Below are 12,608 nucleotides of genomic sequence, written 5' to 3'. Positions count from 1 at the left end.
GTGGGGGCGCGGGGCGTGCAGCCAGCCCGCGGCCCCTGGGGACGCAGGAGTGGGGCAAGGCCCTGTGCTGCCCCCGCCGCCTCCTCCTGCCGGTTCTGCTCCTCCCCGCCAGCACCGGGCGGCTGCCGGCGGGGGCACCCCGGGGACGGGGCCTCACCCAGCCCCACGCGAACTGCCCGAGGCTCGAGGCACGGCCGGCCCGGCCGCACCGCCAGCGCCACACGTAAATCTGCGGCTTGGCTCCGACCAGGGCCTGGCGGAGCGGGGAGGAGGCGCGGAGCAGAACCGGAGGGACGGAGGCCCCGGCCCACGAGGCAGCGGCAAGCGCTCGGCCCGAACGTGCCAGCTGCAGCCCCAGCGTGCCGCCGGAGCTCCTCGGCTGGGCCGACAACGGCCGGCAGTGCCCCCCTGCCCCTTCCTCCCGTGGATCCCACGGAGCGGCCGGCTCAGCAGCGTTACACAGCTCGTCCCGGCCCCCGGTGCCGCAGCAGGGCCGGGTGCGATTTCACCAGAGGCTTCTCTGGACCCTCAGCCTGCATCTGTGTGCGCGCTCCCCGGCCGGCCCTGACGGCTCGGGCCTGCCGACCGACCCCAGCGCTGGGGCAGGGGGCGGCGGAGCGGCCGTTCCCCCTGCCTGGGCCGGGTGACGTGACCCCAAATCCCCGAGCGGGGGACTGGAAGCCAGGCCTTCCCGGTGGCTGCCCGCAGACCGGCCCCTGCTGCACAGCGGTTTGTGCCCCCAGCCTGCTGCCTGCTCGTGGTTGTCAAAGGCAATGGGGCGCTGCTCTGCCACCCCGAGCGTCTCCTTTCCGAAGCGGGGAGCGGAGGCAGGAGGAACGGGAAGTCGCAGCCCCCATCGCCCAGATGCTGCAGCGCTGCCGTGCCCCGGCCTGACGGCCCCGTGGTTCCTCCCGAGCGCCGCCGGCGTGCCCGCGCAGCCGGATGGAGCTGCGCCGCTGCCGCCTGCCCCACGGCTGCCCTCACCCCTTGCAGTGCTGCCACCACCGCCTGCGGGGCACGCAGGGGCAGCGAAGGGCTGCAAGGGGTCGGTCGGCCGCCTCTCGTCACCTGCACAGGCTGGAGGCAAGGAACACAGAGCGGAGAAGGGTGTGGAGAGGAGAAGAGCAGAGCGGAGGGCGAGTGAGAGGGTGGGGGAGAGGATGGGAAGGCGCCCACCAGCTCCGAGCCGCGCCGCCCCCGTGCGCTCTGCTCTGGCCGCAGACGCCTCCGTGCGGCCGAGCCCCAAGACCTGGCTGGCCGTGCTCTGGCCGAGCTCGCCGCCCAGCCGTGCTGTGCTCCGCGCACCCAGCACGGGAAGAACCCCTAGGTCCTACTAGATGATGCCGTCAGGAACAGCACCAGAGCTCAGAGGAAGAAAGGGGACGGCAAGACGGGACAAGATGTCTCCACTACAGAGCCCGTGAATAAGGAGGCCTCCAGGCAGTACCAGGTGATGCTCAGGATTGCACTGATGGAAAAGAGGCTGCGGAAACATCACAAAGAAAGTCACCCTGCACGGCTGTACTACTGCAAAGTGCGTGTAGAGGGAAGGGAGGATTATCCTCATAGCATCGTCCTTCGTAATAGCAGCAAGGATATTTTGGAACAAACCTACTGAAAAAACTTGGACTTTTGTTTCACAGCTCCACAGGAGCATGTGGAGGAAAGGGACATGAAAAAAACCTCACGGATGGTTAGGCTACAGCCCGAGATCCGCGCTGAGAGCCCAGCTGCGGAGACTGCCTCATCTCTTATTTTAACAAGAGGAAAATAGCTGCAGGCATTGCTGGAATAGTCTTTGCCTTTTACACACACACAGCCGAGCCCATCGGACATCCAAGCAACAGGGCGCTGCATCCTCAAGGTTAGCAGCAGGCTGGGGAGAGCAGGAGCCGAACAATCTGCATGGTGTGAAATCCCCGGCTATTCTGAGTGAGCGTTCTGGACGCGGTCCAAGGGAGACAACTGTGATGAAAGCACCGTACGGAGACACGAGCTCATGGCTCCCGGCGGATGCTGCGGCCGCCCAGAAGGTCACTTTCATGCAGGGAAGAGTGGATGCAGCTCCGTGGTCTCACTGGGATAACTGGGGCTCACGGGTAGCGTCAGCTTTGTGGACAGCAGTAAGACATTCCCTAGAAGCCGGCGGGGCTGAACACGGGCCCTTTCCTCGCCCTTTCCTCGCAAGCCCCCCTTTCGGAGCAGGCTTGGAGCGAGCTCAGCGAGTGGCAGAAGTGACCGAGCTCGGACACGAGGCACTGCGGTGACCTCCCTGGGGACCGCACTTCGCCTGTGCTTCACAGGCAGTGTGTCAGGGCGAATAAAAGCGTGTTTAGATTGTGACACCTGCTCAGCTGAAAGTCAAAGTTGTAACTACACCTAAGGATGTTTTTTTCCTGTAAAATCAACCCAGTTCTTCCACTGGCTGCCGTAAGCACAGAGGTATCTGGAGAGAGTCAGTGAAGAAGACATTCTTTCAAACACAAGTGAGATAATAGCAAATACAGCAAAAGTTACATTTCTTGTCTTAGACGACTTCACAAATGCCTCATTTGTGAGGAGGGCGAGCTTTCTCCTCGCTGAGGTCTGCAAACGGCCGTTAATTCCTGCAGCAATCCGGAGTGCCTTTGCCTGCCTTTCACGAGGTCCTGACCGGTCCTTAAATGAAGAGACAAAAGCAACAGCGCGGTCATGGCCGTCGGCGGAGAAAATGACGACAGCAGATGGAGAAACATCCTCTGGTGGTAAAGGATTTTCTTCCTCTGACTGCACACGCTGGAAACCCGATCCCGGACAGCTGGTCCCTGCCTCGCAGCAGGGGTACGGCTGCCTCTGGCTGATGCCGAGGACCAGCCGGGAGCTGCTCCCCGGGCACGCCACGGCCACCTCGTCCCTTCCCCGGGACCGCTCTCGTAACAACAGGAGACCCTCGGCATCAAGGGGCTGGCAGTCGATTTGCCTGGGTCCACCTCCTCACCCCAGGCACCCACGGCTTCCTGGGGATGTCCCAGCCCGGGCCGAAAGGCTGGGTACCACCGGTGGGCAGGAGGCAGGAGCACAGCACAGCCTGTGCAGGCGGAAGCGGGCGCCCCACAAAAAAGGGGCAGAGGAAATACCACTGCGGTGCTGTCCTCCACGCGGTGCTGTCCTCCACGCGGTGCTGCCCTCCACGCGGTGCTGTCCTCCACGTGCACTGGGGCTCAGAACAGCCTGGCTCTGGCAAAAAGGCCAATGCTCCTACCATCATAGCGCATCTGAAAGCAACACCCTTTCTGCAAGAATGCTCGCCTTTACAGAAGGACCTCTAGAGTCTTCTGGGTCTGTGGAGCTGGAGAGAACTAGGCAGACCCCCACGAGAAGGACCTGAGGAGCACAGGACGTGTTTCCTTGCAGACAACAAAATTACGGGCCGTAGGCTGCTCCCGAGAAGAGACCTGTCGGACTACAATTTCTTCTTCCCTTGCACTCAGGCTTGCTGTCCACAGCACGACTAAAGGGACTGATGTCAGGAGGCAGGCCATCATCAGGCATTCTTCTGACATCCGAACGGTGCTAAGCTAATCCTTTTTATTCGTAATTTATCCAGTTATAAATCAGGAAAGTATCCCAAAGTGAGGGCGGATGTGCCATCCATGGGGACACGACTCAGGAGCGTGCTGACTTGGCTGGAGGAAGCACGGAGCTGGGGACGCTCCGGAGCCCAGAGCAGGGACAAGAAGGGGAATGACCACTGCCAGTCAGCCAAAAAGGGCCGGCACGTATCCTGCTAACTTTCGGGAGGCTCCTGCTCCCGACTCCCGACCGCAGGTTTTCCACAGGACACGCCGCTCGCGCAGCCTGCCTGGAAAGCCGGCCACCTTACCTGGGCACAGGGCAGGGGGGCTGGAGGGCACTGCTGGAAGGTGCCTTCAGACAAAGCGCTGCTGCGTGCAGCACAACTACCGAATGCTCCCCCCTTGAAAGACTCTGACCTGACCATGAAATCAGAGAGCTGGGAGCCTCCTTTAATGTTGCCAAACGTCTCAGCTGCGCTGCAGTGCTGTCTGCTTCCTTTCCCGTGCAGCTAGGCGTGCTCACAGCCTGCGAAGAGCAAGGCTGGCAGAGTCCAGCGACCTAGAGGCTGATCTCTGCGTCGCTGCGGTTTTGTCTGCTCCCACCTGCGCTTCCTACCTCGCTGCTCCAGGAATCCAAGCTGCCCACGGTGAATGAGAGAGTGAGGAAATGGGAATGTACTGCACTTTGCGAACAAAAGAGGCAAAACATGGAAGGAAGAAGGACTGGTAATGATGGAGAAAGGGGGGAGAGGACAGAAGCACACTATAGAATAACTACTTATTTTTCCTTGACTGCAGCCCATCGAACGATTTCCTCTAGTGGGCTCCTGCTGCCTGTAAAACCCAGGGAACAGGCTCCAAGAAACTGAGCGGTGGTTCAAGGGCGTTGGACATGACCGGGCTGCAGCAGGACTTGGTCCCGTGGCCTCTCGGACCTTGCTGCCTCTGCCGCTCCTGCCTTCCACCGGGAGCCCGCAGCTGCCAGCTCCATCCACCCGGCCGGCACGCGGCACCGGGCAGCGACGGCCGCCCAGGAGGCAGAACCAAATTTGCTGCACAGCTTGGTTATTTTGCTGTGCACAGCACTGCACAGCCAGAGGCTCAGGAACAGCCTCTAATACGCAATTCCAACCGTAATTTCTGCCCTTCTGTTCTAGGAGAGCTATGAATTACTCTTTTTACTAGGTTGCTGCCACCCTGCTTTTGCCGTGGCTGTCGGCTCCCCTCCCCACTGGAAAAGGGTCGCCAGTGCTGGGGTTTGGTCCTACAGACCCATCTCCACCCCGTTTATCCACCGGTACCACTTAAAGCAGGCACTGGCGAGCAGAAACCTCTGTGCATACAGCACCCTCCAACCCCTCTCCCTCCCAGGGACACCCAGCCCCCTTCATTAACATTTAAAAACACACATCAGCCTTCAAAATCAGAACAGCTCTGACCTTATTTGCACCGGATCCTCTGAAGCCAATTGCAAAAGAGAAGCAGACAGTGAGGAGTTGGTGAGAGTAACTGGGAGGCCACGCGCTGGCCGTGCCTGCAGAGAAGGTCCCTACCAGGTTAGCTCCAGGCAGTTTAGCACCACCAGGCACAGCTTGTGCGGTGCGCGCAGGACACGGAGAGAGCTGGCCTCCGAGCCTTCCTCTGGGGGAACGGGCTGTCTGAGACAATTCTCTTGTGAGGTCTCGCCAACATTTGCGTCTGCTGGACACAAGAGCGGCTGAACTGATCCAGCAGTCCAAAATACTCAGGGCAGCACTCTTCCTGCCCAGGGAGCCAGGATTTTTGTGGGTTCTGTTTTCATCCTTGGCAATGACTCCCTGGAAGGCTTTTCTCAGCCTCAGATTCCCATCTGTTCTGCTCGCCAATTTGGGAGGCTGCGGAGCTTGAGGGATGTATATAAAGGCCTCCGAGACTGGTTGTATAAAAGAGAAATTAAGAGCAATATACTGGCTTGTGCTGTGGCTTGCGCTGCGACTTGCCTTCACGGCAGTATTTTTATAGAGATGCATCTAAGCAGGATCTGCTAAAGATGCAGTTTGGCCAAAATTTAAACGCAACAACGTTAAGAACACATTTTTGTACCCAATTCTTCATTTCTGTTTTCCATGATGAATAGAGAATGAGGATGGATTTTGGAGTCTGCTATTGTGTAGTCGGATCAAATCTTACCCAAAATATTCTTACTCGGCAGAACTACCTGCACTGCTAAAGAAACGACCCTGCAGCAGCAGGTGCTCTCTTCTCTGGGAGCAGAAAGCAGTCCTGCCTTTCGGTGAGCAGTGAACAATTAGGTCCTGACAAGCTACGAAGTGCCAGTGGGGAATAAGGAGGAGACACCAGTTATTCTCTCCTAATGACCTCTCAGCATCATTGCCTTTTCTAATGGGGATCCCAGAGCCACATCGCATTTCCCTCTGCCACTCTCAGGAGAGTCTCCAGCATCAAGACTTTAAACCGGTCAGCAATTAAGCTTCTCTCTGATCAGGACTCAGCTGAAAAAAAATATGTTTATACAGCTATTTTTGAAACAGTGTTTTTGAATCAGCCTTCGAGCTCCCAGGACAAGCCCTTTCTACAGAGACAGGAAGGCCAGCTGTAAACACGGGCTGCACGACATTATGAGAAGTATTCCCAGCTTTTATCTATCAAGCTGGGACAGCCTCAACTGAATTCAAATTGGCAGTAATTAATCTAAATTTTAATTATGCTGCTTCTCATAATCCCAAAACAACCATTACTAAATTAACCAAGATGTTGCTCTTTACTGTCCATCATGGACCATGTGCAGTAAATTTCTCCCCCCAGAACAGTCCAGAAATGCTTTAATGTTTGTGACTGTTGGCGGCTTTACACAAGCTGTTATTCGTAGCCTGGGGCTCAGAGACTGCTCTGGTCCGTCAGGCACCCTCAGGCAGACCTGCTTTGAGACACAGAAGTTAGCGAGAGGGTTAGACATCCGAAACAGAGACTGTGCAAACGACATCGAATTGAAGATGTCAGGAGAGAGCCTACAGCTATGGGGAGAAGTACCTACAAGTAAACGGAGCGATGTACAACATGCCAGGACAAATGAAGATGTAGTGACTTGGGATGGTTTTCTGTCTGGATACATAAATGTGAGAGGACGCTGCCCTGACCTACTTCTGCCATGAAAGATCTCCGGTCTTTTCCCATATGCGTGTTTCCTATTCTGAGGGTAAGGACTATTTTTAATTTTTACAAAGGAGAAAGCAAAGAGCAGAGAGATGACGTGACGTGGCCACGGTCCCAGGGCAGCTCTCTGGTAGGGAGCGGTGGGATTCCCCAGTGGACAGGCACAGCCCCTCTACCCTGCCTGCTTCCGCACCAGCACCTCCGCGCCTGCAACGCCCCTGAGCTGAGACCGCTCACCGCACACACCGCTCCAACCTCAGCTGGGTTTTTGAACCAAGCACCCCGAGGGAGGCAGGCCCAAACAGCGCTCTGGAGCTGGGCATGACAGAAGTTGGGCGAAAAAACCTCCGACTGCTGCCGCGGACCTCCTCTGGAAGAAGGCCACCCAGGGCCACCCAAGAAACGTCACCCTCTGCTTGGGCCACAGAATGTTTCTAAACTTCTCGCAGGATTGCTGCTTCTCCGGCTGCCCCAGTCCTTCACATCCCTAACGTCAGCGTGGTGCATCAGGAGAGGTCAGCGTGGAGGGTAACCAGCTCCTGGGGTCCTGCCTGCATACAGGTCTCCGGCGAGCCCTCCCTCCCCGGCTGTTACTACTGCGAGGGAGCAAACTGAAGCCAGCGATCCAGCAGCAAGAAGCTCCACCTCCTGTTCTCACTGCTCAGCTGTTTCTTAGCCAAACGCAAATACGCCTGGTCCCTTACCAAAACAGAGGAGGTAAAGAGTCGCTCTGAAACACAAAATTCCTAAATGCTGTTTTTTGCCTCTTCTTAAAAGGACAGCACAAATTTTGACCCTCCAGCAGCTCTGACTACTTGCTCACAGTATCCACCCATTATATTTCCTTTGCAATTTGCTTGTGAAGACCCCAAACAAGTCAAGGCTTCAAATAAGGTCAGTGTTTGTTTGATTAGTTGTGTTACCTTTGCTCTCCCAGGTGCATCACCCAAGTACTGACTTATTAAGAGGTAACTGGGTGCCCAGGAATTCTCGGTTGTTTAGCTACAGCTGAACCACAGCACCTCCTCGGTGCATGCACCCACTGTGTTCACAGATATGGGAATGGACCACAGAGCACTCATCACAGAGTCCACTTGCATGGGGGAGAGGTTGAAGAATCAAAAATGTGGATAAATAACGAAACAGAGGCCCAAAAGGAAAGGGCACGAGGAATCTAGGAGAAAGGGTGCCCCAGCAAGCGTCAGCTCTGAGACACAGCAGGCAAGGGGGAGCTAGAAAAGAAACAGCAATATACCCAAAGCTCTCAGTGCGACAGCGAACTCCAGAGGTGACATCAGGAGGGGGTAGATCAGGGGTGGAGTCCATCTGAAGGAAATAAGAGGTGGTGGTGTGATGGTGATAGATAGGGTGGACATGGGAAGCAGGAGCAGGTGCAGTAGTGGTGGATGAGGAGCAAGAGGTGGCGGTGGTAGCAGATGATGGGCTGGTGCCAGGAAGGTCGGAACTGAAAGACTGTCCAGAGGAGAGGCTGTGCATTCGACGGAGAGAGACTCTGCCTGCCAGGTAATGGGCAGGCTGGCCCGACTCATTCTGGCCTTGCACATAACTCTCTACCAACCTCTGAGATCCGTGGGCGTGCTGTGGGTCCACCAGGCGCTGGCGAACTGTGCTGGGCAAGGCAGGAGCTGCAACGAGAGAAAGGGGAGAATGCTGAAGGCAGCTGGAAAACCCTGCGCATCAAACCAGCAAGACAAAGCTGCCACCCACGGCCAGTACTACGCATCACAGCACCATGCCTTCTGGCACCAGGACACTCGCTTGGGCCACTGCAGCCATCCCACCTTGTGCTATCGGTTATGCTGGTTTAAGGCAGAAGAAGCATTAAGCTGGTGCTGCTGCTTAACATGCTAGATTAATGACCGGCCCATGAGAAACTATGCTTGACATTCCTGATATAGGTGCTTTCTGAACACCTTATCTGATCATCTTGCTTGAAGCAGAAACTAGCTGCATGATTCATCCCACCCAACTCTACATCAGAGCTACCACCCAGCCTCCTTTGTTGTAAACGTGAAGTCGGCAGCACTTTCAGGGCATGATTCATTTCATCCTAATACAGGCATCCAAACCGTTCACATGCACGGGGCCCTGGCAGCACCGTTTCTCTACAGCCTAAAAAAGGAGCCTGTGCCGACGCGTTCAGACGCAGGCACCTGAAGTCAGCGAGGCCAAGCCCAGCGCAGGAGCTCTGCGCCGCCCTAGCTCCTGGAGTGACGCACAGAAAGCAGAAATGCTCCGGTGCCACCAAAAGCACAGCTGCGGAGTACAGTTGCACTTTGTGTTCAGGGGCAGGAAAGCCTCTGGGAAGATGCAGAAACCTCTTAGACTTGTACCCTTCCTGCAGGGCAGAACAGCTGGGAAATGTGGCAGATATAAGAACTATTCATTAGCTGGGTAGACGCAAGCTTTCATCATAGCAGACACCTGAAATTATAGGTCTGGTTCGAAAGTGGTATCATTTGTTCCCAAGCTGTTTCATAAGTTGGCTTACTGATCAAAGAGATGCTCAATTTGAAAAATATTGCTCTCTAAATGCAAATTCATCTTGGTTCGAAGAAACAAATTGGACTGTCTCCTTCAGAGCACTGTCACCAGCTTTTAAGATCACAGCGATCTTTTTGGCCATGGAGTTGTACCTATCAGGTAACACAGGCCAGGGAGCTCAGTCCGTTATCCCTGCCCTGAACCCATACGCTGAGCTGGAGCCTGGCCCTCAGCAAGGCAGAGGGAGCCGCCTTCACTTGCACGGAGACCTCTGGGCAGTCGTTTAGATTGGGCAGAGTATTACTGACCGTTAACTAGGGATTCACTAGGCCTCGTCACTATCTAGCCCACCAGCTGTCATTTCCATACAAGATGTTCCACCTTTTGCGGGAGATAAGGTGTTCAGCACTGTACATATGGCATGAGAAGTACATGTGAAGATGGTTAAAAAGGTGAACAGACAGGTAAGCTAAGAAATGAAGTAGAACGAGAGCTCTTTTGGGAATCGAAGAACCAGCAAATTACTGCTACAAAAACTACAGCTAGGAAGTAAGAATCTCCTGCTGCTCAGCTGAAAGCAGCAATCGCTGAAACTGGTGATCTGAAGGATCGCTGCTGGGATACACTTCAAGTGGAAGAAGGAACAAGCAGCAATAGAATCCTGGGATCGTAACGGTTGGGAAGGACCTCCACGATCGTCTGGTCCAACCAACAATAACTGAGGCAACTTTGTTACTTTCCCATTCCCAAGGTTAACCACATTTCTCACAGGGTCTCACTGCTCACGTTTGCCAACTCTTGCTTTTACTACGCGGCCACCTGCAAATCTTTTGCTGGAGCTCCCTACCCACAACCTTCACTTTCCATTTCAGATTTTTTTCTCTGAACAACTCCAGAGCTGAAATTAAGTGAAAATGAGTCACAGGGACTCCGAGTGGAAAAAAACCTGACAACCTTGCTCCGGTGGGAACCACAAAAAACTGATCAGAGGAGGTGAAAGGGAGAGCGTTAATGGGGCAGAACTGGAGGCTGTTCAAGCTATCCTGCCATGACTCTGCAGCTGCAACGTTGCCAACAAAGGCATCACAGCCAGGAATAGCACAGCAGATCCCAACCTGCCTGCTGCTGGTGAGCGTTCACACAAACAGAGTTCAGAAAAGGAGCCGCAGTGTGGGGGGCTAACAGAGAAGCAAGCTCTACAGAATAATTAACCAGGGGATTAGGGGTTTCCACTCGGGGTTTCTGCCTTCCTGTCTTGGGACTTTTTTTTCCCTATTTTTTTTCCTGGTATTACACTCCTTATTTACCACGTTACAGCTTTGCACTCTCCTTTTGCGTGATTTACCTTGCAGTAAGCTCAGACCAAGACCTTGCCTCCCCTGCTGTATGGCCTCGCACAGCCACAGCACACCCTCGTTTCACACTAACACAATTTTATTCCAGACTGCACGTTTTACAAATGTCACCCAAATAACCTGCTCTTAATCCTGAGGACTGCCACCCCACAAGTCCTAACCAATATCGATGCAGAGCCTCCCCTGCTGCAGCACACTCCTCCTCCTCCACCGCACCGACGCCTGCCCACCGGCGGTACTCCTGCCGACGGCGGTTACCCACCCGAAAACGTGGCGGCGCCACCGCCGAGGCTGAGCATGCCACAGCCACGGCCCCCAGGGATCTGGGCACCGGGGGTCAGACCAGCACAGCGTGTGCCACTGGTCAGGTTATTTAAAAGCACGTTTGGGGAAAGCTCTGGGAAAGGCACAGCAGTGACTGGCGTGCCCTGTGTCGCAGGATGGGCGCGGGGAGGGCAGGGTCCCCTGGGCTGGCCGCGGAGGCAGTGGGCTGGGAACGGGAGCGGTGCCACCCCCGCCAGCCTGAATCCTTCATCGCCGCCTCAGGGGTAAGAACAAGCGGAAACAACCCTCCCCATTTCATCAATGGATTTAAAAAAAAATAAAAAATCCCCAAAGCGTGCGAGGAGTAGAGCTAACTGTGGTTCTTCTTCGTCCCACCAGACTCTTTCCAGGGGTTAGTAAAGATGCTGATGACTCAGTGAAGAAAGGTACATTCATTAGTTTCCCGTGCTGGAAAGTCGGAAAATTTGTGTATGTATTTTTAGTCTAGAAAAAGGGCAGAGGGTAGAACAAAAAATGTATATATATATAATCGAAAAGAACCAAACCAGGGTATTTCCAGAGGGACTGATCCTCCGAGGACAGAGACGAGCGATCACTGAACCTGCGCCCAAAAAGCCAGGCTGCATCTGGGAAAGGCCAATGGGGGTGGAAGGGAGAGAGAAAAGTGATTTACAGGGACAATCATCACTGGCAGCCAGCAACACCCCCAGCTCGCCTGGGGAGGAAGCACTCCACGCCTTTCTCCACTGGTTTTGAACAGCAGCAAAGCCCTCGGGGGGAAGGCAGCGAGGACCTGCCGGGAGCCGGCCCTGGTGAGTCAGACCGGCGGGACGCAGACCAGCGCCGCGGCCCCGCTCTGCTTACTGGGCTGACTGGAACAGCAAGCGCTCACCGCGCACACGCCTCGCTCCAGGTGTCTGCAGCAAGGCACAAAGGAGCAGGGGAGTAAAATCTGAGCCCAGGGCTCCCGCCTTGTCTAGCTCCCGTCCCTGGGAGCGTGCTTCAGTTGTTGCTCAGGGATTTCTTCGGAGCACCCCTACCTCGCTAACACCCCGCTTGCACCTTTCCAAGTGCTAAGCAGTCTAGCGTGGTTTCCAGTTGCAGCTGGTGACTGAAGACACAGACCGGTAGGGCACACTTGCTTTAAACACTCCCTGTGCACACACAAGCCCAGACTCCGTGCCCCGTGCCTGCTGAGCCCCAGAAACACGTCAGCACCGCGTCCCTCCTGCCTGCCGCGTGCTGCAGGTACCCGGGCACTGGGTGCTCTGCCTCATCCCCTGCTGCCCTCGGCGACCAGCCCCAAGACTTGTCCGTCCTTCCCTCAGCTGTCCCGTTAAACAGACCTGGCTTTGATGAAGACCTGGCCAGAAAGTCACCTGAATCAGACGTAACTAAAAAGGCTGCCACACCTCATGCAGTCAGCACTGCTCTCCTCCCAGCTGCAGCTCAGAAAGCTTGGCTCCTGCCAAGAGCTTCTGCCTGCGTCACTGCGCCTGCTGGTGCAGAGCAGTGGTCAGAGCGTCTGGAGTTGCTTCCCATTCTCTTATGCAACAGCTAGAGATAGAAAACTGCACTTGGGAAACGCATTTCTGCGAGAAGCTAGGCCACGTGTGAATCTGGGTCAGTTGAACATGGGAACCAGAGTCAGGGCTGATTCACAAACCTTTTCCAGAGCAGACAGCCTGCACGTAACGCAAGAGCTCAGCAGTTGAGAGAGTAACAGGCACACGGTGACTCAGGTTCAGCCCCTTCA

At 55.5% G+C, this 12,608-nt stretch overlaps 1 protein-coding gene across 7 annotated transcripts in view; it reads right to left on the bottom strand.

Annotated features, from left to right (window-relative positions):
- Window positions 1-12,608, bottom strand: part of STIM1 (stromal interaction molecule 1) — a 102,950-nt gene that overhangs the window by 3,022 nt on the left and 87,320 nt on the right. For 2 of the 7 annotated variants that reach the window (XM_066990125.1, XM_066990126.1), the window contains 2 exons: window positions 11,398-11,478; window positions 7,963-8,353 (listed from right to left, as the gene is read on the bottom strand). In XM_066990125.1, coding sequence (XP_066846226.1) covers window positions 7,963-8,353; window positions 11,398-11,478 — 472 coding nt within the window. The remainder of the gene's footprint in view (window positions 1-7,962; window positions 8,354-11,397; window positions 11,479-12,608) is intronic. The other 5 variants (XM_066990130.1, XM_066990128.1, XM_066990131.1 and 2 more) reach the window with 5 other exon arrangements.

This window comes from Anser cygnoides, chromosome 1 (genome assembly GCF_040182565.1).
Source record: "Anser cygnoides isolate HZ-2024a breed goose chromosome 1, Taihu_goose_T2T_genome, whole genome shotgun sequence".
Classification (NCBI taxonomy): domain Eukaryota; kingdom Metazoa; phylum Chordata; class Aves; order Anseriformes; family Anatidae; genus Anser; species Anser cygnoides.
Note: the sequence above shows the minus strand (reverse complement) of the source record. Positions and strands in the feature narration are given on the sequence as shown.